The 25,193-nt window shown below is 43.4% G+C and overlaps 1 protein-coding gene across 9 annotated transcripts in view; it reads left to right on the forward strand.

Annotated features, from left to right (window-relative positions):
• The window catches only part of tox (thymocyte selection-associated high mobility group box), a 449,045-nt gene that overhangs the window by 402,684 nt on the left and 21,168 nt on the right, over positions 1–25,193 (forward strand). For 7 of the 9 annotated variants that reach the window (XM_072467717.1, XM_072467724.1, XM_072467716.1 and 4 more), the window contains 3 exons: positions 3,580–3,660; positions 4,932–5,336; positions 15,946–16,091. In XM_072467717.1, the coding sequence (XP_072323818.1) occupies positions 3,580–3,660; positions 4,932–5,336; positions 15,946–16,091 (632 nt within the window). The remainder of the gene's footprint in view (positions 1–3,579; positions 3,661–4,931; positions 5,337–15,945; positions 16,092–25,193) is intronic. The other 2 variants (XM_072467723.1, XM_072467722.1) reach the window with 1 other exon arrangement.

A 25,193-nucleotide genomic window follows, 5' to 3' on the forward strand; every position in this document is an offset into this window, starting at 1 on the left:
GTCAATAATTTGCCTTCAATTCCGTGAGCTGCAAATTTAGTCCATAGTCTCTAATAAGGAGTTTAATCAATGCCTTTTGGTGGCATAGTGGTATTGTCACTGGATTATTACTCTCGGGACCCAGGGCAATGCTCTGAAGACCTGGGTTTGAATCCCATCATGGCAGATGGTGAAATTTTTAGTTATTTGATTTGCACCAAAATAGTTGTAAGTCCATATAAATAACATATAGATATTCCCCTCTCCACAACTTTAGTTACCTATTCAAGAAATTCAATCAGGTTCATCAGGCAGGAACTAGCTTTTACGAATCCATGCTGACTGTCTCTGATCAGCTGACCATTTTCTAGGTGTTCATTCACATTTTGCTTGATGATAGATTCTAGCAACTTACTGACACAGGTATTAGGCTAACCTTTCTGTAGTTCCTGGCTTCCCTCTCTCACTTTTCATATAATGTGCAACTTTTAAATCTAAAGGACTGGTTCCTGAATCAAGGGAGCTTTAGAAAATTATACTTGGGATATCTGCAATGTTCTCAATTACTTCCTTTAAAACCAAGTGATGGAGACCATCTGGTTCTGAAGGTTTGTCACTCTTTAGTGCCATAATTTTCTTCTTTATGGTAAGTTTGCTTCCATTAATTTTGTTGTGTAGCTATCCCTGATTCAGTATTCGTTTCCTTGGGATTTCCAGTATGCTAGCCTCTTCCTCTACATGATTATTCAGCATTCCTGTCATTTCATTAATTTCATTGACAATATCTAGAAAACATGTTCACCAAATTAGTTCCGTTTGAAATCAGTGCTCATCAGAATGACGATTAAATTCCACTTGCCTAGCACCTCACAAAGCTGAGAAACTCGCCACCTCTCTCCGACTTCACTTCCTCCTGCAGCAAACAAGCTTTTAAAAGCCAGCTATCAGTTTTTAGAAGCCAACATTCTTCCTGACCTCGCTCTTTTTCCCCATACAATTACTTTTATTTGAAAAAGTACTCTTTCGTATATTTGATATTGACATACTTTCTCAAATGCATCACAGAAAAAGCAAACAGGTGTTAAATTATCACATCCATATAGAGTAGGCAGCATTCAAGCATGTCAGAAATTTCTTCACTACGAAATTGTGTTCATCAAATGCTGAATAAAATTGATATTATGGGAAGGAGAAACTGAATAAAGGGTTAAGGAATGGGTTTTAAAAGTACCTTCAAAGGCAGGATTTTTATTCTGAGAACGGGGCAGAAGCTGCAGATGATAACTGAAGTCAGGATGCCGCCCTGGAAAGGGTTTGGAGGCAGCCGCGGACCATCTGGTGCAGAGGTGAGCTGTTTCAAAGGTCCACCTTGGTGCTTTGGGACTCCATCCTGGTTGAAATAAAGCAGTAAAATAGATAAAGCTCTCCAGCTCTCACTCTTCACACCCTCTCACTTCCCTCCATACATCACATGGTCCCTCATACCCTCCACGCCAAGTTATGCCTCTCTACTCATCCTTTTGGCTCCTCTTATCGTCCATGCCAAATTATGTCCACCCACCCACTCCCCTGCTCTCTTACCCCCCCTGCCAAGCTATTAACCTCACACGGCTTATTGGCCCCTCTTACCCTATGCCAACCTATGCCTCTCTACCCACACCTACGCCCCTCCCCTTAACCCCTTAGCCCCATATACACTCCATGCCAGCCTCGACTCCTCCATCCACCCATGGCTTTTTCTATCCACTGTGCAAAGCACTTACCCTCTGTTCATACTCATGAACCCTCACACCCTCTAATTGAAGTGGTGCCCTTCTACCCATCCACCATGGAACCCCCCCCCCCCCTTACCCTCCCAGGCCAACCTTCACACAGGGCACCTTAAACTTTTATTCCAATTTATTTCCCTGTACCCACACCATGGCACCTCATACCCTCCATGCCAAACCACACCCCCATTGCCTCTTATACATGCCATACCAAGCTATTGCACGCTACCCACTTCCTATGACCCCTCATACAATCTATGCAAACTTACGCCACTCAACCCACCCGCAAGGCCCCCCATACCTTCTGTGCAAAGTTATGTCTCTCTACCCACCCACCATAGTCCCTTATCCCCCCATGTAAAATGTCAATCTCTGCCCCTCCAACTACCCCCAGCCGCTCTACTCTCCATGCAAGGTTATGCTCCCTACCCACCTTCCACAGTCACTTATGCCTCCGTGCAAACCTATACCCCTCAACCCACTTCCAATGGCCCCCTCATACCCCCATACCAACTTATAGCAGTTACCTATTCACTCATTATATACTCTGTACAGATCCAATGAACCCTATAGTAACAATGTCATATGTGAAAATATTTAACAAAACAATACATTTATTCACAACTTCCTTTATTATTAAACTTTATTATTAAATGAATGGGGCGGCACGGTAGCACGATGGTTAGCACAGTTGCTTCACAGCTCCAGTGTCCCAGGTCTGATTCCCAGCTTGGGTCACAGTCTGTGCGGAGTCTGCACGTTCTCCCCGTGTCTGCGAGGGTTTCCGCCCACAGTCCAAAGACATGCAAGTTAGGTGGATTGGCTATGATAAATTGCCCTTAGTGTCCAAAAAAGGTTAAGTGGGGTTACTGGGTTACGGGGATAGGGTGGAGGCGTGGGCTTGGGTGCTCTTTCCAAGAGCCGGTGCAGGCTCGATGGACCAGACGGCCTCCTTCTACATTGTAAATTCTATGAAAATTCTATGAAATGTTTTTAACCATAGCCCTATAAAAGGACCAACCAACCGGACTTTTAAAGTATCAGTAGAAAGTGCTTGACACCTCTTTATCTTCAGTGAATAAACATTGGGCAATTGAGAAATAGATCTAAGAGAAAAAGCTGTCAAGCAAGCAATGTTCTCCCTTGAGTGCAACTGTTTCAACAGACAAGTGGATGTCTGGTCTGCACAGCCCAGATATCCTTTAATCTTTGAGTGCATACTTCAATTTTCTGGTGCACCCCTTGCCGGGGTCCAGGCCTTCACAGGAGATTTGATTGTCCAAATAAATAGCCAATACAATAATTTGGACTGGAAGGGACAAAGGAATGGGCCAATCCAGGGATAAAGAGGGGCCAAGAGGATTAACCTTACTGTCCCATCAACTGACTATTAGAGTAGAAACTATACATGTACTTATTTCCAAGAATTAAGTTTCAAATATTTCTGAAAATTAGAATTTATTCAAGAAAAGTAGTTGTTAACGCTAATTGTTCTTTAATACAAAATCAAATTAGTGAAAAACTATTATGGCAAAGAGTAATACTTCTTTGAAGCAGTTGTTTCTTTCAAATTATATGAATGGCGACAATGGTTCACCATTGGAAAAGTAATACTTCCATGATATTTGTTCTTTTTTACACTTTCTGGAATTGGGAAGACTCAAAAGGAAAGAGTTTGATTTATATTGACTAACTAGAGTTTCAAAGGCTTCTGTAAAAATTATGGTTTTGCGAATCAAATTTGACAATATTAAGGCTTGCTGTTTCTTGAATGTGCCCTGTAGCCAGCTAATGCTGCCATTTATGGATAATGCACTACAATGTTTTACAGGTGTACAAAAAGAAGACTGAAGCTGCCAAAAAGGAGTATCTCAAACAGTTGGCAGCTTACAGAGCCAGCCTGGTTTCCAAGGTAGTGCCCTTTCTTACCAATGTTTTCAGTATCACTCTTTCAAATTTCCTTCTCTCTCCCTTTCCACGCTTCACTCAGAAGTCACTTTTTAACTCCATGGTGTCAAGAAAGTCATTTTCCAAATCATTTTCCCTCCTTCATTGCATGAGTTGCTCAATTGTCATGTAACTCTATTGATAAAGTACTGTTTGCTGCTTAGTTCTATGCACGTAACACAAATGTGTCTTCATTTAAGTATGCATTTACAATAAAAGATCAACACGTTTTGTGACTTAAGCACTAACATAATTTTTAATTTATAGTGATGTATAATCATGCATTCTGGTGTTACAATGTTTGTAGCAAATAACGGGGGCAATTCTCCGGCTCCCACATGGGCAGGCACAAATCATGTTATGACTCTCGTGAGAGGACCATAACGCGATTTGCGCCAGATATAACTCATTTTGAGATTCTCTCTGGCTGGCGACGTAATTCAGTAGTCCATGCCCAGTGAGGGCATGAACCATATTAGCATATTTAAATTTTCAGCGTCATTATCAGATTCAGCTTTAAGTCAAATTCACCTGGTCCCTCCAATTCTCCCGTCCGCTGGCTCAACGTGAAGCCACCAGGATTCACTACTGGCCTCCAAAAACGGAGATCTGGATCATGCCAGCACACCTGCTTTCCCGTTGGACACCACACTTTGAAGTTTTTTGGGAGAATTGTAGCCAATGTATTTAAATATATCTGTATCTGTTTGACGTGTTCATCCTTTTATTTTTGTCTTTAACTCTTTGCCAACAATAACTTTATGACTCGCTTGACAGGCCTTGTCCTGTTCCTATTTCTTATGATCTTATGTCAGAGTACCTAGATTTTGTAGAGTGCTGATAGTTCATCACATATTTGTAAAGAAGAAAAAAAGAGATAGAAAAGTTTTCAAAGAAGCTTAATGCAACAAATAAATTAAAGCTAAAAATCACAACTTTTGACAAAGGCATTGAGTACAATTTGGTGATACTGCTTCTTGATGTATTCTGATTCTTTTGATTCAGTGATGAGTGTAGTCAGAGAAGAGTAATGGTACAGCATGACACCAATTCTACAAGACAGTCTCTTGGACATTTAATGCAATTTCTTTAAACTATCCTATTGATGTAATACTGAGAAGTAATATCAGTAAAAGAAAAGGGAGAGTACTGAAGAAAATCACCATTGTATTTTATTGTCAGTAAATCCATTACAGCAAGCTAACAGTTGAATATCTCCGGTGATCTTCTCTACAGAGCTACAATGACCCAATTGATACAAAGACATCCCAGGCTTCCCAGATGATGAATTCAAAGCAGCCAGTGTTTTCTGGTCACTCACAGGCCCCCTCTCCAATGTACCTCGGTTCAGGTGCCTATCATCAACAACCTGGTATGAACCCTCACATATCCACCATGCATCCAAATCTGTCTCGGAGTATCGCTCCCAAACCCAATGGTCAGATGCCAGTAACTGTTTCTATAGCAAATATGACCGTCTCTCCACCTCCGTCTCTTCAGATTAGCCCACCTCTGCACCAGCTATCCATGCAGCAACACCAGCTTCACCAACAACAGACTTCTGTTATGTCTCAGCAAATAGGAAATCACCAGCTATCCATGCAGGTTCAAGCACCCCTGCACTCACCAACAATGCAGCAGGTCAGTACATTTGTGTAACTAGCACAAGCCAAATTAAAAACTTTGTTTTTAGAGTACAAATTAAATATTTTATATAGATTGATGTCAGAATGGGGAGATATCTCAAAACAATCGAGCTGTTCCATCGTAATGATGAAACTGTGATTTTAGTCGCTAAGCTTGGTTAACTGGTTGGTTAATTTTAACCAGTTTAAAAACAATTAAGTGGGTAACCATATCATGGTGGTGCACACTAATGGCAGAGAGGAATGATATGAGAGAAAAGAGATTAGTCCATCTGCCAGGTAGCTTCAATCATACTTCTTCCTGGGCAAGTATACGCAAATAAAAGCAACTATTTTGATGATAATAGTTTCTGACCTGAAGAAAGGTTCATAGGAATAAATCAGAGTCACAAAAGGAGGCAATTCAGCCCATTGAGTCCATGTTGACCCTCTGCAGAGCAATCCGATCCATCCCATTCCCCCACTATCTTCACAGCCCTGCAAGTTTATTTTCCTCAAGTGGCCATCCAATTTCCCTTTGCAATCATTCATGGTCCTGGCTTCCACCACCCTCATGGCCTGAGTTTCATGTCATTAAAACTCACTGCATAAATGGTTTCTTACTCAAATCCCCCTGCATCTCTTCCCCAAAACCTTAAATTTGTGTCCCCCAGTCCTTTTACAATCAGTTAATGGGAATAGTTTTGCTTTGTCTACCTTAAACAAACCTATCATAATTTTGTACACCTCTCTATCAAACTTGCCCTCAATCTCTTTTGCACCATGGAGAGCAACCTCAGCTTCTCTGACTTTTATGATCCCAGATATGACCCCAACAGTGGCTGGGATCTTGAACGAAGCCCCAGTATTTTTGTTTATTTTGATTTGATTTGATTTGATTTATTATTGTCACATGTATTAGTATACGGTGAAAAGTAAAGTGTTGTTTCTTGCATGCTGTACAGACAACGCATACCGTACAGAGGGAAGGAAGGAGAGACTACAGAATGTAATGTTACAGTCATAACTAGGATGTAGAGAAAAGATCAATTTAAAGTAATTGAATTAGAACATTGTTAGAGAGTTTAAAACAGTTAGAATGAAGTTTTAGAAGCATAGAACGAGAGTAAAAGATAGAATTAGAGGGTATGCTGTGCACAGCTTGCAAGAAGTCGCCTCGCTCCGGCGCCATTTGTAAGACTGCGGAAAGAATGATTCGTTCTAGGAATGATTGCATGAAAAAATAGGGGGCGAAATTCTCCTACCCGCCCCGCCACATTTCTGCGCCGACCGGCCGGCGGGAGTCTCCGTAACACCGGCCGGTCAATGGGGTTTCCCATTGTGGGGCAGCCCCACGCCGTCGGGAAACCCCCGGGCGCCGGCAAAACGGAGACTCTCACCGGCGGAGAATGACGCCCAGGGTGTTGGTATTTTAGAATGCAACTTTATTATGAATACAGTATTAAACTCTTTAACTTCACACCTGAAAAGAACAGTTTACAATTACACCTTAACAATACCACTCAATTCCCCATTAAACAACAAGAAAAGAAACATGCAACTCTCAATTTAGTTTAAAATCAGCAGGACACAGAGTAATTCTTGCCTTGCAGAGCAGATTTGGGCTACGGTTAGAACACCTGCACACTCTGGCTGAATATCTTCAAATAGCTGCTTCAACTGGGTCGTTTCAGCCTCTTCCTTGTCTTTAGACAATACTGCTCTACTTTAAAATATTATTACTCTTTTTTAAAGTATCTTACTGGGAAATGAAACTGCCTGTATTTGTGATCTAAAAAAACAAGGGTTCCCAGATCAGAATGCAACTCTTCACCCAAAAGCTTTTTTCAAAATGTCTCTCCCTCCCTTAGCTTCACGCAGCAATGGCATCATCCCCCAAAGCTGAAAAACAAATTAACTTTCCAGGGACTGATAGCACATTAACTCCCCAGGGACTTTCCCAGGTAGACCACAGTGCATTAGTCCAGACTGAAAAACACATTCCTCTGTCAATTTCACCTTCTGGCTGCTAAAAATCCCTCAGACCTGCAAAACAGAATTCCTTTAAAAAAAGAAAAAGTCTCCACTGTAGTCAATCACACTCTAACCCTTAAATTGCGCAATACATTTATACTCCAATTTTCCTATAATCCTCAATTCGTCACACCGGGCTGGTTTAGCACAGGGCTAGATAGCTGGCTTTTAAAGCAGACCAAGGCAGGCCAGCAGCATGGGTTCAATTCCCGTACCAGCCTCCCCGAACAGGCACCGGAATGTGGCGACTAGGGGCTTTTCACAGTAACTTCATTTGAAGCCTACTTGTGACAATAAGCGATTTTCATTTCATTTCACCTAACCTTGCAGGAAGCATTCTGGTAAATCTCCACTGTCACATCCTTCCTAAAGTGTGGTAATCAGAACTGGTGTAGTCTAATCAGAGCTTTAGAAAGGTTCAGCATAACTTCCCTGGTGTTGTACTCAATATCTCTATTTATGAAATAAACACCGAAAATGCTGTTCTGGCAACACCTGTGGCGAAAAAAAGACTTAACATTTACAATTCAGTGTGACTCCCTTCCGAACTGGGTTTGTGATGGGTTTAATGTTGTTGAAAAGGAGAGAGAAGCAGTGGAGCAAGATAGGAGGTCAGGGATAGGTTGGTGGACAGGGGAGATTAAATGACAAAGATGTCATGGAACACAAGGCAAAGGGAGTTGAAATGATTGCATAAAGATGACAGCTTTCCTCTCTCTCTTTGTTATGGCCCAGGGTTTACGAACTCCAAAGTTACATGGAGTTCACCTGACCTCCAACCTTTTGTTGAATTTGGCTGGGATGAGCACAGGAGCCTTCACTTGAGGTGTGATTCTGTGATTTAGCAGTCTTCCCAGACACTTTAATCCAGTATTCTTCAAACTTTTTTTCCGGGGACCCATTTTTGCCAATGGGCCAACCTTCGCGACCCACGTCAGCCGACCTTCGAGACCCACGCCAGCCGACCTTCGCGACCCACACCGGCCGACCTTCGCGACCCACACCGGCCGACCTGTGCAACCCACCATTTTCTCTTACCTTATTTGCCGCTAACAAAAATGGAGGAAATGGTTTTGGGTCCCTCTGGCCCTCGTACACGCTCCTCCAATGGAACCTGTTGGATGAAGGTGAAGCCTTTCAGTGTCAGAAAGTATGGAGTCTCCGGGCGCGATTCTCCGACCCCCCACCGGGTCGGAGAATCGCCGGGGCCAGCGTGAATCCCGTCCCCGGCCTGTCGCGAATTCTTCGCCACCGGAGATTCGGCGGGGGCGGGAATCGCGCCGCGTAGTCGGCGGGATTCCCTCGGCGATTCTCCGGCTCTCTCCTGCCAGAGTGGATTAAACCACCTATCTTACCGGCGGGAACAGGCGGCGCAGGCGGGCTCCGGGGTCCTGGGGGGGGAGGGCACGGGGCGATCTGGCCCCGGGGGGTGCTCCCACGGTGGCCTGGCCCGCGATCGGTGCCCACCGATCCGCGGGCGGGCCTGAGCTGTGGGGCACTCTTTTCCTTCCGCCTTCACCATGGTCTCCACTATGGCGGAGGCGGTAGAGACGCCATCGACTGCGCATGCGCGGGGATGCCATGAGCGGCCGCTGACACTCCCGCGCATGCGCAACCCGGCAATGTCATTTCTGCGCCAGCTGGCGGGGCGCCAAAGGCCTTTCCCGCCAGCCGGCGGGGCGGAAATCACTCCGGCGCGGGCCTAGTCCCTCAAGGTGAGGGCTCGGCCCCTCAAGATGTGGAAAATTCTGCACCTTTGGGGCGGCGCGATGCCGGACTGATTCTCGCCGTTTTTGGCGCCGGTCGGCGGACATCGCACCGATTACAGAGAACCCCGCCCTCCATCTGTCCAAAGTTCTGAATTTCTTTCCTGTAAAATCTTATCAAATAACCCCCCCCCACCCTGAACTTGTAAAAAAAACAAAAATAAAATGAATAAAATAAATGAAAAAAATAAAAATTAAATGAATAAAATAAATGAATAAAACCCCCCGAACTTGTAAAACAAAAAGCTGCGTCTGTTTAAAATAAAGGTGGCCGCACTGCACAAGCGTGCCTGCCAATGATCTGGCATGCATGCGCAGTGTGGCCGCATTTTCTTTACATGTTCACGGCCATTTTGAAGGCAGCGTGCAGCCGGGGTTATTAACAGCCGGCTGTTGCGCGCAGTTTTGCGCGATCGGAAGCATCGCGACGGACGGCTCCGCTACCTTCCCGACACCCACCCATCGCGCCCCCGAGTTTGACAATGCCTGCTTTAATCAAAATAAACTTTATTCTAAGAACTTAGTTAACATATATATATATATATATATAAACAAACAGCAAGAATTTTTATCAATTACAAACATCTATGTATAACACTTAATGAATTCCCCCTTAACTGTTCCAATTCAAAAACAAATCCCATAAACTAAAACCCCTTTTCAAGGCCGTGGCCCAGCACTCTGCATTCTCACTTGAATAAGACCGACTTTCCCTGAGATTCTGACCCCTATTCACCAGCAGGTTTAAATCCTTCCAGGAAGCAAACTATATCTTAAAAGTCACCACCAAGATGATTTTTACTGGAACAGATATTTAAAATGAAACTAGAGAGAGACCGGCCAAAAAACTTCTGTTCTCCATCTGAGTCCACAGCAGCCAAATGTGAAAGCGAAACCAAAAACAGCTCACAGAGCCACAGCCTGGCTCCACCCACACAATGACATCACTGAAGCCCTGTGATAAGACAAAAACCTTTCTTAAAGGGACACTCCCATGATGCTCTGTTGTTAAAAATTCTGCTATTTTGTTTTCAAACAGTGCTGACCTTTATTCTGCTATTAACACCTATCCTAGACCAAAGCTTTTGGGTGGGATTCTCCATCGGCGGGATCCTCCCCATCGCCGGCAGCGGACTCACACCCGCGGATTTCCCAACGGTTGGTGGGTGCTGGCTGCAGTGGGAAACCCTATTGTCTGGAAGTCGGGAAGGAGGATCCTGCTGCCAATGGGGACGGCTATGCCTGAAAACGGGTCTGGCGGGACGGAGAATCCTGTCATTTGTCTTTATACTATTGTTACCACTCCCTTTGCCTTGTGTTCCACTGAGTTACATCACTATCAACTGTCCTCACTCTGAAAAGCACTATTTATTACAACTTACAGTTTTCTGTCCATAGGCCAATTCTTCATCCATGCTGACACTCCTCCATGAGTTACAATTTTGTTTTCCTGCTTTTTATGTGGCAACTTGTCAAACGTTTACTTAAAATTCATATAGACAATATCCATTGCTTTTGCCTCATCAACTTTGTCAAAATATTCAGATAGATTAGTCAAACACAACTTACCTGTTACAAATCCCTATTGGAAATCCTTAATTAACTCAAACCTCTCCATTTGGCTGTTGCTTTTCCTTTAATTGTTCTAAAATCTTACCACAGATGATAAATTCACTGCCCTGTAGTTACTAGAATGTCCTTCCATCCTTTCTTAAATAAGAATGCCACACTTACCACCCTTCCAATCCTCTGGCACCTCCTCAATATCTAGAAAAGATTGACAAATGATGACAATTTCTTCTGATTTCCTTCAGCAACCTGGAGTCTAAATCATCTGGACCAGGCAACCTATCCATTTTAAGCACAGCCAGCTTACAATACATCAATTTTCACCCCATCCATTACCTCTTCCATCTCCACTTCTAGTAATAAATACCAAGATAAAACAGAAAATATAGATTTGTTGCAAATGGTCACTGCCTTTGTATATGATTTTTAGTCACTATAAGACCGACAGGATAGCTTTTTGATACCACCCGACTTTTCATATGTAAGCATTGACAGTAAATTGCAATAGGCTATTTAAATGTGGAAAGCATCACAGTCCGACCTTTGCGCTGCCTTCATATATATGCAGATCCTGACATCAGTCGCTGAATGGCAATCATGTGCAGGAGCCTGCCCAGCCCAAGGGTGATGAGGTTGATTACAACTTCCTAAACCTGTGGCCTTCTAGATTTTATAGCTTGGTGGTACATTACAAGGTGTACTTCTTCATTTTAAAAAAATATCGTTTTCTAAATGTTAAACCTCTGTGGAAATTTTGGCTTTCAACAGCTATTGCAGTATTATTCTTGACGGCTAGTCATTTTCAATCATTATAATTATTGTTGGGCAAAAAGCATGGTTTACAACAGTGTTGTTGAATATGCTCAATTTAACATAATGCAAGATATTTATTATGGGGCATTACTTTAGAATCATAAATTATATCATTATGAAAAAATACTAGCTAAATTATAAATTACATAGTGAAAATCCTGGAGGGCTTTATCTGTACACTTGAGAATACTCCAGATCCAAAAACATTAAAGTCACAAGGCTGGAATATTTGTTCAGATAAACCAATCCTCCTTGTTATTCTGTTCACTGCAAGAAAAAGAATCTCCAAAAATGAAATCATTAATATCTGTCGACTTGCTGTATAACCTTGTGGAAAAATCTTTGTATGATATTACAAAGACAGATTTTCAATTTTCTCATGGAATAAACAGATGCGTGTGGATTTGGATGTAATTTCAAGGTTGTAAAAAAAAAAAAAAATCACATTGAGATTGATGAATAAATCAGCCACGAAGACAAAAACCCTGATGCTTGATGAAAACACCTCTTCAGATAGGCAGGAAATGAAATTAGTTCACAGTAAAGTGCAAAGATGAAGATCAGTGTTCTGTTTTGCTGCAGGCTTCATAAGACTTAGCACAGCAGCAGAGCAAATTGCTAGGACTCAAAAATCTAATTACAGAGCAAATGCCCCCTCTGACACCAAATTAATCTCTATCGCATCCCCCCCCCCCTCTTTTATTCCAGTCTAGTACATGAAAATGAAATTTTAAATTCTAGGCATGGATGGCACCAATCACAGAAAAACATCTGGTAATTGTTGCTGCAAGATCAAACTATAAAATGTCCAGTATTGTGTAATTAGACTTCTTTGCATTAATTTTTAAGCTCAATTTATCTTTCATCAGACTTCATGAATGACTGATAAAGAACAGTCACTGCTGTTTTCTTGGCACAGTATTCTACTTCAGCTCTCGTAATCTGAAGAGAGTTTTTGAACACAAAATACATCTATTTCATTTGCAATCTTATCCGAGGAGAAGTGGAAATGGGACCAAATTCAAATATGTAATTTGAATCTTGGGCGATTTCAAAACAAAGTGTGAAAAATATCAAAATATGCTGTGTGTTAATTCATATAACTAAATTCAGAATAGTTTTCAGAAATTAAATTAGAACATATCATTGTGCATAGATAGCCTGAAGTATATTTGGTGAAAAGCAAAATTTCTTCAAGCAAATGCATTTTATATATATCATATGTATATATATATATATTATATAATTTTGAGATTTATTGTTGTATTCTTGAATACCCAATGTTTCTGTGTTAAGTGATTAATGTCTTTCTATTTTCATTAATGTTCTGCTTTCCCTAGAATTGCTTTTCCCCTTTTTTAGTATTTCTTTTCCATGAGCTTCCAACAAAAGCTGTGTTAGACTGATTTTTGGTTAGTTGAGACTCATGAAGATGAAAGAGAAGCAGATGGTGCCTTTGTGAGTGAAGGAAGGAGAGTAGTTTGGAGAACAATACATTAATAGATAGAGTTAAATAAAATACCCAGCCACCTGCTGCCTGCTCTTTCAGCCTGATCCAAATGTATGTTCCAGAGATTAACTCCCATTGCATTTATATTTATCAAGATTAAAATAGTAATGACAGCTAGAAAAAACAATAAGCACTCCACATCATCCTTTCTGCTCTTTATACTTGATTCAACTCAAGCTCTTTATTGAACTACATGTCGAAACAAATGCGTAACTGTTCCGGTATCATAAACTCCCAATACAAATATTCTGGTTTAATCATTATTACATACAAGCATAGAAGTTAGGAGCAGGAGGAGGTCATTCAGCCCTCCAAGCCTGCTCCGCCATTCATTATGATCATGGCAGATCATCAAACTCAATAGCCTAATCCTGTCTTCCCCTTTATATACTTTGATCCTCTTCACCCCAAGTGCTATATCTAACTACTTCTTGAAAACAAACAATGTTTTGGCCTCAACTACTTTCTGTGGTAATGAATTACACAGACTGACCACTCTCTTGGTGAAGAAATTTCTCCTCATCTCTGTCCTAAATGCCCTACCCCATACCCTCAGACTGTGGCCCCTAGTTCAGTACAACACCACCATAGGGATCATCCTTCTTGCATCTACCCTGCTAGTCCTGTTAGTTAGAATTTTATAGGTTTCTGTGAGATCCCCACTCATTCTTCTGAATTCCAGCAAATACAATCCTAACCAACTCAATCTCTCCTCATACATCCATCCTGCCATCCCAGGAATCAGTCTGGTAAACCTTCACTGCACTCCCTCTATAACAAGACCATCCTTCTTCAGATAAGGATACCAAAATTGCCCGCAATATTCCAGGTCTATCCTCATTAATTTAAGCAGATGACCATACCTATTAATTTTAGACATTACAGAAATTAGCATCTAATTTAATTTGCAGGATTGTTAACTATTGCACCATAAATGCTAAAGGTTTTTGAAAACAGCAAAGGTTTTTCAAGCCTCTTTGTTTTACTGGGAACACCCCATCTTTGTTTTACTGGGAAGCACGATTTGTACCTAAATCTTTGTCTGTCTTTTGTATCTAGCATGAGAAAGTCTGAGGAAGCAGATTAAAATGGCCCGTACTCTGACTTGCCGTATTTTTCTCTCTCTTGCGGGGTGTCTGGTGCCTGCTGAAATCAGGAACACACTGCATACATAAACCTGCATCTTATCCAGTTGTGGCATATGAATTCCACACACAGTTACTGTACCACAGTGGGCTGGATTCTTCTGTCGCGATCGCCGTAAGAATGCCACAGGCGAGATGCCGAGAATGGAAAAATCCATTGACCTCGAGCGGGATTCTCCGGTCGCTGGGAGAACGTGGCCGGAGAATCCTGCCCAGTACCTTTTTTTGGCCAATTGTTTCCATCCTGGTCAGCTGAAGGGCTTTTCTCTTGTGAAAAACCAATCTGGCAATGGCAGAATTATGTCACTAAATCACATAGATTTGAGCACGCTTAGTCAATAATTCTGCCCCTTGCCATGACAATGATGTTGTATGTTGATGCACTTTCCCTTCACACCACTGCGCAGTTGCTGCCAGTACTAAATTGGCAAATGCAATGTAATGAGGACATTAAAGATGTAGAACACATTGGAATAAATTAATTGCATTTCCCCAACTTGTTACTTAAATACTTCAGAGAATATCAGCTTATCAGAACACTGCTGAGAAGTGTTGTTGGTATTTATAATAGGCGCATCAAAGGAAATACATCAACCCACCCGCTGTCCTTTACACAAAACCAAATTAATTGCAAAGTTGGTCAGTTCCACAGAAAGAAAAGTACGGTGAGAAAATGAACAGTAAAAGGATTACAAAATTGAAGCATTAGTCCCAAATTTCCAGTAACCTTAAAGTTGAAAAGTGACATTTTCTGGATGCAATTCTGGAAAGAGCCTGGTTATGCTGGGTCACTAACCAGTGGATATTGAAACTAATGTGGGAGGTAGAGCAATTAATTGCTCTTCAAAGGCTGGCCTAACTGGACATTAGCAAGACTTAGCTATATTTTGGGGCCTGTTGAGACTGAGCTGTGGGTTCCACTTTTGTTGCATCTATATACTGCAAGCTCCTTCCCACCACTGACCACCCCACCGCCTTCCCTCCATCCCAACCCCACCTCCACCTGAGGCAGGTTAGCCGACTGTGCCTTTAAATGATGTGGACTTCTCTGGAATATATAAATACCACTGTTCCCAGGATTTGGTATAAATCCAGCATTTCATTTTTATTTTTCAGCCGGCATCAGCAAACCATTTGTAATGCATATTTATCTGAGCTACAGAGAGCGAGAAAGTAAAGTTACCTATATGATGTATTCAGTGTGTGGATTCTGAAAGGCCACAAGTTAGCAGACAGGGAAAAACAATTGACTATCATTAGTGTGAGCCGTGAGCTGGTTTGTTGGTCACAACTGTTATATTGATAACAACCATCTGTTATGTTATATTTTCTTGCTTTCAGGACATTTGGAATTTTTTAATGTTTGCCTTGACTAAAATTAATGAATGAATTGTTTTTGGATGATATCAAATATGTTCTCAGTAGCTAGGGAGAAGGGAATGGTACAGAATAGCAAATATAGTAAACCAATATGTTTTTGCTGGGATAACATCTAACATGAACGGCCCTTAAAAAGTAATTACAGCGTGTAAATAGCAAGTATTTGAAGCTTCAAAGATCAGCATTCATTCAATAATCCACATGTCCTCCTGGTATTGTAAATACAGTGTTAGTTAAAATGCAAAATTGATCTTTTTGTTTCTCTTCCCCCTCCCCCAATCAGAATGATTATTTGTCAACATGAAGCTTTAGAAAATCAAAAAATCTCAGAGAATTCACTTTTGATCTTATTCTTTTCATTGTTTCATGATTGACAACCTTGAAAATCCTTGTTATTTTCTGCTTCAGGGGTTCTTACAATCTGAGTTTCAGAATATAATCAACTCAACATCTACAGCTGCACCTGTTGCTACTCCAACAATGGACTGTGTTCGTTCAGTTTGCCGAAATCCCCCACCACCGAGTGTTGACTGGAATGACTACTGCAATAATGGGTTAGTGGTCAGTAGTTGCACATAAAGCCAAAACCACAGCTTCGCATTTTAGATTGGTGTCAAAGGATTATTATTACATGCTTAGATTTTTTTGTTGCTGGTTGCAGTAGATCTAAGTAAAATATGGGAAAAGTTGAACTTTAATTTCTGAAACAATTCGGTAAATAGTGATTAATATCCTTGCAAGGCAATATTTACACTAGGGTTGCTCACTCTGCAGGTTTTTCCTGAACTGTTCAGGAATTAAATATTGAACTCCAAGTAAGCAACTTAAAAATCACAGAGGCATTTTATTTGAGCATGTTTGTTTGTTAGTTATATTGGAGATGGGAACAAGGCTGTTGGATTGAGCAGGGCAATTGAAGGTCAGAGGCCATTTTTTTTATTATTCGCTCATGGGAAGTAGGTATCGCAGGCTGTGCCAGCATTTATTTCCCATTCCTAATTGCCCTTGAGGGGGGCAATTAAGAGTCAACCAGATTGCTATGGGTCTGGAGTCACATCTAAGCCAGACCAGGTAAAGACAGCAGATTTCCTTCCCCAAAGAACTTTAGTGAACCAGATGAATTTTTACGACAATCGACAATGATTTTATGGTCATCATTAGACTTTTAATTCCAGATATTTTATTGAGCTTAAATTCCATCATCTGCCATGGAGGGATTCGAACCCGGGTCCCCAGATCATTATCGTGGGTCTCTGGATTACTAGTCCAGTGACAATACCACTATGCCACCGCCTCTCTATATGACGGACCGCCTATAAGACGGACGCACGGTGGCACAGTGGTTATCACGGCTACCTCACAGCGCCAGCGACCCGGGTTCAATTCCGGCCTTGGGTGGCACTCTGTGTGAAGTTGGCACGTTCTCCCTGTGTCTACATGGGTTTACTCCGGGTTCTCAGGTTTCCTCCCGCATGTGCATATTGCACTTCCTGTTAACTTCAAATGTTCACACTGTTAATGGGAAGTGTGCATGCTTGACACCTGTAATTGCACCCTCTTTGTGGCATTACAAGCTTCCAATATAAGTCCAGACACAGAAATTTATACCAGAATTATATATAAAAATAAGGATAAAAATATATTGCTGAGAATTTCCTTGGAGTTTCTCTTGATTGGCTGCCATAGCTTTATCTGGAGATAAATGAAAACCCTGTTTAGATTAATTATCTAGGGTTTCCATCGACCTTTCCACTAAAGTTACAACAGCTGATTGGGAGAAACCTTGAGGAAACTGCAAGCACACAATTATGTAATGTGTACTGAATTATCTCACCACAACCTAGAACAATGATCTGTTGTACTTCAACTACGCTTCATTTATAGATGATTTGATCTTGAACCTGGTTATACAAAGACAGCACATAGGTAATCACAGGCATATGGAAGGCTAGTGATGAATTGTGACTTCTTGTACTAGTTCATGGCACATCTGCATTTAAGCCCAAAGCAATAGAAGTAAATATGCATGTCTATAATTCTTACTCAGGCAAACAGTTATATTTGTGATATATGGTACACATTACTTCCTCGTTCATTAAAATAACCATTTTACAGATAGTATAGCAAACTGAGAAAAATGAAGCAATCTCTTTTTTGGAGAAGGGGGAATGAAATTGGTCTTGGGGGATGATATAAAATGGGCAATAACCAATCAACAGACTGATTTACGCAATACCAGAATTTCTTTTCCATTGAAGTCAGGATATTGGTGCCCAAAATTGACTTTTGTTATGCTCACCCTGTCCATGAAACAGGTCCAACAAGATCCAATTTCTCCCCTTTGTGCTTTTGAACATTAATAAAACCTATCTAAGTGTTGATCTTACAGAGGTACATAAATTGTATGGAAAGGACATATTGAACTGTGAGACTAGATTGTTGGGCTTCACAGGTTGAACCTAGTAAAAAGCAATTTAGGATTAGTAGGAAGACCTTCTACTAAACTTCTACTGATCTATAGATGGAATAGTCTCCTAGACAGAGCAGATACAAATATAAACCTTAGAATCATTTAAGAATCAATTCGATGCAACAGTAGAGGGATAGGTGAAACGAAAGAGAAAATGTTGGAAAATCTCAGCAAGTCTGGCAGCATCTGTAGGGAGAGAAAAGAACTAATGTTTCGAGTCCGATGACTCTTTGTCAAAGCTAACAGACAGAGAAAGTGGGAAATATTTATACTGTGGAGTGAGAATGAAAGATGAGTCATAGCCACAGAAACCCATGGAATGGCCACAGAAATGCTAATGGGCACAGAAACCAAGGGGAAAGTGTGCTAATGGCAGTCCCCAGAGAGGACAAAAGATGTGAAAGGTCAAACAGCAGGGAAATTAACATCAGAGGATGAACTGTAGGTGTGGGGGGAGGGGAAGGGGGAAGCAAAGAGGAGAAAGGTGAAGGAAAGGTGGATAAGATTGGTAGGAGAGGAGAAATTAAATATATATTAAGAAAGAAAGAAATGGTAAAAGACAGTTAAAATGAAATGAAAACAAATGGGTCGAGGTGGGGCTGATCATCTGAAGTTGTTGAATTCGATGTTCAGGCCGGAAGGCTGCAGCGTGCCTAATCGGAAGATGAGATGTTGTTCCTCCAGTTTGCATTGCGCTTCACTGGAACATTGCAGCAAGCCAAGAACAGGCATGTGGGCATGGGAGCAGGGTCTTTTGTTAAAATGGCAAGCAACAGGGAGGTCAGGTTGGAAGAGGAAGCATCTTCAGAATCTATTAGCAAAGGTGAAAAACTGGGCACTGCCTATTGATCATTCATTGAAATTTTTCAGTCAATGTAGAGCTGTCATCATAAAGATTGGTCAACTGTTAGGACATTTGGCCATTAATTGAGAAAAGCGAGAAGGATTTCCTGCTCCTTCCCACTGGAGGGAACTTCCGGCCCAGCAGCGGGATGCACAAGGCATGCAAAAGCCTGATGACTTTAGCAGGACCGGAAGGTTCCACCGATGGCTACTGGCTCGTCGGGGAACAGAAAATCCCAGCACAGATATTTTTACTTTGTACAGGACATTAAAGATCATCTGGGCACAGCGCACAATGGACAGGTTCTTCTTATCAAGTACAAGGCTCCTTTTATCATGTACAATCCTCCTTGTCCAATTTTCCATTGTGCACTGAATCCAAGTGACCTTTTGTGGCAAGCACAATAAGAGGAAATTGCCCCTTATGCATTAAGAATATTATATGTAAGTTTGTACATCCTTTACTGAAATAAATATTCATTGTTGGAGAGGAGTCAGAGAAGAATGAAAAAGATGATTCCATGAGCCAAGGCTCATGGTCAACATACATAGCTAAACTTCTTTGAACTGGAGAGAAGATAACTTAGATAGATATAATTGAAATCTTTAAAATGATGAGAAGTACAGATAAGGTACAGTTTATTTAACAGAATGGGAAAAAGAACAAGACGCCACAGATTTAGCCTTAGCTAAATGTTAAAACACCTGAGGATAAAATGTTCATCTATTGCGTGAAACTGGAAATGTGAAACAGACTCTTGACCAGAAGAAAATGAGCGCCTGGATTTCCCGTTTGGGAGACGTGTTCTCCTGCCAGAGGTGAATGAGCGCCTGGATTTCCCGTTTGGGAGACGTGTTCTCCTGCCGGAGGTGAATTGTGACCAATTTACGATCCACCTGGGATCGCAAATCGGAAAGCAATTCCGTATCCCTTGCAATGCAAATTTATGCATGGCATGAAATACAAGGGATTCCGAAGGGAATCTCGCTATCGGGCCACCATTTTGAGTGGGTGGCCCAATAACAAGGTGCTGCCCCACCCCCACACCGCAAACCAGCCCTGAGATCTGCATCCCCCAGTACCCCCAGCAGCTCCCCACCCCCGGATTGCATGGGTTCTCCCCCCCTATCCCCAGTCAGGGGTGACCTGAACCCCCCCTTCCAGAGATTGCTGTAATACAGAGAGCGCCCCCAGGGACTCTTGTATTAGGCTGAACCCCCCCCAGGGACCCGTGTAATAGGGAGACCCCCACCCCCTGGGATACCAGCAATAGGGAGACTCCCCAGGGACATCTGCAAGAGGGAACCACCTAACCAAAGGGTTCCCCCCCCCCACAGACCACCCTTCCTCCCCCCCCCCCCACCCTGCAGAAATGTGACCCCTGTCAGAATGCTGGAGGGCAGCCCAGACAGGAGACATGCAAACAGTTACAGCTGTAACACTTACCTGGAGGCTCCAAGTGTCCATTCCTTGAAGGAGAACACGTGCATTGCAATCACGGGCTTGAGCGATCGGAATGCACCTAGTGCTTGGAATGCACTTACCTCTCTTTGGTGCTGTCAATGTTTGTAAACATTGGGATTCCACCAATTAGAATCATTGATCGATGATGGGAGATGAATGAATCAAGACTGCAGGTGGTCTGTGGAAGCTGTCAATCAGAGCCCACTACTAGAAAGTCATGAATGGCTTGCAGCTAATGGATCTGTGGGGTTGAAATACAGGCCACAACTGTTCTCCTTCGAGAAAGGGACATGGGGAGCCCCCAGGTAAGTGTTACAGTTGTAATTTATTTCACTGCCCTTTTCTGGTCTGCCCTCTAGCTTCCAGACATGGGTCTCATTTCTGGGGGGGTTTGTGGGGAGGCGAGTCTGTTGGGGGGTGGGGTGCTTCTAGTCAGTGTGTCCCTGTGGGGGGGGGGGGGTGTCCTTTTAGTTAGGAGGTCCCTAAGGGAGGTTCCTTCAGTTAGAGGGTCCCTTTAGTTGCGGGGCCCCTTTAGTTATGGGGTATCTGTGGGGAGTCCCTTTAGTCAGAGGGTTGCTGTGGGGTGGTCCCTTTAGTTAGGGGGCCCCTGTGGGGGTCCCTTTATAGAATCATAGAATCATAGAATCATAGAATTTACAGTGCAGAAGGAGGCCATTCGGCCCATCGAGTCTGCACCGGCTCTTGGAAAGAGCACCCCACCCAAGGCCAACACCGCCACCCCATCCCCATAAACCAGTAATCCCACCCAACACTAAGGGCAACTCTGGACACTAAGGGCAATTTATCATGGCCAATCCACCTAACCTGCACATCTTTGGACTGTGGGAGGAAACCGGAGCACCCGGAGGAAACCCACGCACACACGGGGAGGATGTGCAGACTCCGCACAGACAGTGACCCAAGCCAGAATCGAACCTGGGACCCTGGAGCTGTGAAGCAATTGTGCTATCCACAAGGCTACCGTGCTGCCCCTACATTTAGTTAGACAGTCCCTGTGGGGTCCCTTTATAGCATCCCTGTGGGGGTTCACTCTAATCAGGGGGTCTCTGTGGGGGGTCCTTATAGTTAGGAGGTCCCTATGAGGTGTCTCTTTGGTTAAGGAGTACCTGTGGGGGTCTCCCTAATCATGGGGTCTCTATGGGGGATCCCTTTAGTTAGGGACTCTGTGTGGGAAGTCTCTTTAGTCAGTGGGCCGCTGTGGGAGTCGCTCCAGTCAGGGCATCTCTGTGGGAGCCCCTTTAGTTAGGAGGTCCCTGGGATGGGAGTCTTTTTAGCTGGGGGTTCCCTCTAGTTATATGGTCCCTCTAGCCAGGGGGTCTCTGCAGGGGTCCCCCTATTACAGGGGCCCTGGGGGGTCCTCCTATTACAGGGGCCTGGGGGGGCGGGGGGGGGGGGGGGCGGCATGATGGTGTATGATGATGTAGGGTGGGTAGAGGAGGGTGGGTATGCAGTTCATTGTGGGATGGGGTGGCCTTGGATGGGCTCAGATGGTCTCTACCAGCATGGCCACATGCTGGACCTCACAGTGGGGCAAGGGGGGTAACTCCTTCGGGGAGTTGCCCCCTTGCCCACCGTGAGGTCCACCACGCTAGGGCCATACTCATAGGGACTAGAAGTAATCCACGCCCACGTGATTCCCAGTCCCGCGGCCGGAGAATGTCAGAGGATCGGATCATAAGGTGCCGGGCCCGCTAAATGAATGCAAATGGGTCATTTTTTCAAAAATATGCTTGATAAATACTTGCGGGTTTAAATTCCAAGAGGCTTCCACCAGTCATCTGTGGAAGTCCACTTCAGCCAGAACCACAGAGAATTTTAGCTCCCTGGTTTTTTACTGGAATCGAATATTATGATAAAAAAAACATATAATAATCCATAATTGGATATTCAGAGGTTCTGAGGTCAGAGACACCGTAGAGGATATCAGTGGAAGTCAATGTGAAGGCTAAAGATGTGAAGAAGGAAATTGTAGAATTTTGAAAGGTTCCGTTTAGGGATCAACAAATATTTTCGCACAACTTTCATCTGGGCCTTGAGGAGGTGGGCCCAAGATAGGATAAATTCTATATCGCGTGTGAAAAAATAGAGCCTTCTCTTTTTTCAGCTCCATGATCTTGTATGTAGATTCTCTAGATCCTAGACTTAGAATGGGATTCTCCATCAGCGCGATCCTCCTCTTCACCAGCAGCGCACTCACGCCTGCGGATTTCTCAACAGCGTGGATGTGGCCACAATGGGAAATCCCACTGCTGATGGGGTTGCGACCCACCAGAAAATAGGTCTGGCGGGACAGAAAATCCTGCCCTTATGATGAGTATGCTATTTGTTGGCTTTAGACATCTGGGTGCCATTGCTAATATATTTGGTCTTATGAGAGTTCCAGAAAACTGACTTGTGGAGGGGGATTCTCCGACCCCCCGCCAGGTCGGAGAATCGCCGGGTCGGCGTGAATCAGCCCCCGCCGGCCTCCGAATTCTCCCACCCCAAAACCCGGTGTGGCGTGAGTCGCGCCGCCCGCCTCGGAGAATGGCGGGGTCCGGCGCGACTCAATGGGCCCCGGGGCCACCCGAATTCTCCGGCCCGCGATGGGCTGAAGTTCCGGCCGCCTGTCGCCGGTCCCGCCGGCGAAATTTGGAGTTGGTCCCTTACCGGCGGGACCTGGCGCGCGGGCGGCCTCCGGGGTTATTGGGGGGTCGCGGAGGATCTAGCCCCGGGATGTGCCCCCACGGTGGCCTGGCCCGCGGTCGGGGCCCACCGATCCGCAGGCGGGCCTGTGCAGTGGGGGCACTCTATTCCGCACCGGAGGCCGTGTTCATCCGCCATTCCCGATGCGGAAGTGACTCAATGTGCACATGCGCAGGAATGACGTCAGCAAACGCTGACGCTCCCGCGCATGCGCGAACCCGCGCCGACCAGTGGAGTCCCTTCGGGCGCAAACCACTCCGGCGCCTTCCTAGCCTCTGATGGTGCGGATGATTCCGCATCTTTGGGGCGGCCCAACGCTGGAGTGGTTCCCACCACTCCACTGTGCCGTTTCTGCCTGCCCAGCCAATTCCCGGAGAATCCGCCCGTGATGTCCAGAGTCCACAAAAGTGTGCCTTGTTTTTGAGAACTTGTAAAAATAGTTCTCAAATCAGTGAGTTCAAATGGGCCATCAACAAGATTCAAACAATCTTGTGTTCCTCGATAAGGAATATAACTTAGAATCAATGGAACACAAAGAATATCTTCAGGCCAATACCAAACAAATCACTTCAAAAGTTGAACTTGTAAGATTACCATGGCCTACTCAAGGATTATTATCCAAGTAAGTATAGATATTAGCAAATGAAAGTGATACCAGAATTAATGCGCCATTTGGATATTTCCCTTGTGCTATCCTATCTAAGATTGTACGTTTGTTTGTCCATAACTCACATAGAGTGGAAGAATTATTTACATTTGATTCTGTTCTCAGTGAAAAGGGCTTTTTGTTGTGTTTTGTTTTCTTCGTCTCCAGAATTAGTAAGGCACCACTGGAATTGTGGGACTGCATAACATCTTTCTTAATTGGGTTGTATTAATCAGCTGCAACTTTCCGAGGAAGTCATGTTCATTCGTTAGGATTTAGATAAAGCAATAAAACTTCTGCAACCTCAAATACCAACTTCACACCTTCAGATCAAACAGCAGTTAAAGCAAGACATAAATGTCAGAAACGTGGCACATGTACAATATAAGTGTCATGTGAGGGTACCTTTAAGAAATGGATGTTTAAGCAATGTACCTTTAAGAAATGCAGTGATGTCAGAGTGTGGGTGGAGCTGGGCTTCAGCTCGGACATTTTGAAGTTTTAGTTTCAGTTTTGAGAGAGAGCAGCTGAAAAGTGCCTGGCTGGTTTGCTGTGAGATGCTTGAAAGGAGAAAGCCAGTTTGAAGAAAGCTTGGGTATGGCTGTGAGCTGCATTGCTGGTGATCTCTGCCATAAAGGACTATCTCTTAATCCTTTGGTGAAATTGGAATTGTAAAAAGGTCTCAGTATTGAATATAAATCTAATGTGCTTCTGTTTGAAGGATTTGTTAAGTCTTTTGGATTTGTAAAGGAACAGTTTGCAGGATTGGGTAGTGTTGTATTATTTTCGGGGTTATCTTTGAAGTAAGGGGTGTTGGTGTTAAGAACATAAGAACATAAGAACTAGAAGCAGGAGTAGGCCATCTGGCCCCTCGAGCCTGCTCCACCATTCAATGAGATCATGGCTGATCTTTTGTGGACTCAGCTCCACTTCCCGGCCCGAACACCATAACCCTTAATCCCTTTATTCTTCAAAACACTATCTATCTTTATCTTAAAAATATTTAATGAAGGAGCCTCTACTGCTTCACTGGGCAAGGAATTCCATAGATTCACAACCCTTTGGGTGAAGAAGTTCCTCCTAAACTCAGTCCTAAATCTACTTCCCCTTATTTTGAGGCTATGCCCCCTAGTTCTGCTTTCACCCACCAGTGGAAACAACCTGCCCGCATCTATCCTATCTATTCCCTTCATAATTTTATATGTTTCTATAAGATCCCCCCTCATCCTTCTAAATTCCAATGAGTACAGTCCCAGTCTACTCAGCCTCTCCTCATAATCCAACCCCTTCAGCTCTGGGATTAACCTAGTGAAACTCCTCTGCACACCCTCCAGTGTCAGTACGTCCTTTCTCAAGTAAGGAGACCAAAACTGAACAATACTCCAGGTGTGGCCTCACTAACACCTTATACAATTGCAGCATAACCTACCTCGTCTTAAGAGATCTAATGTTTATTTAAAAGGTTAATTTGAGTTCATGGAATAAACATTGTTTTGTTTTAAAAACCACATGTCCATAATTGTAAT

The sequence above is a fragment of the Scyliorhinus torazame genome, chromosome 11 (assembly GCF_047496885.1).
Source record: "Scyliorhinus torazame isolate Kashiwa2021f chromosome 11, sScyTor2.1, whole genome shotgun sequence".
NCBI lineage: Eukaryota > Metazoa > Chordata > Chondrichthyes > Carcharhiniformes > Scyliorhinidae > Scyliorhinus > Scyliorhinus torazame.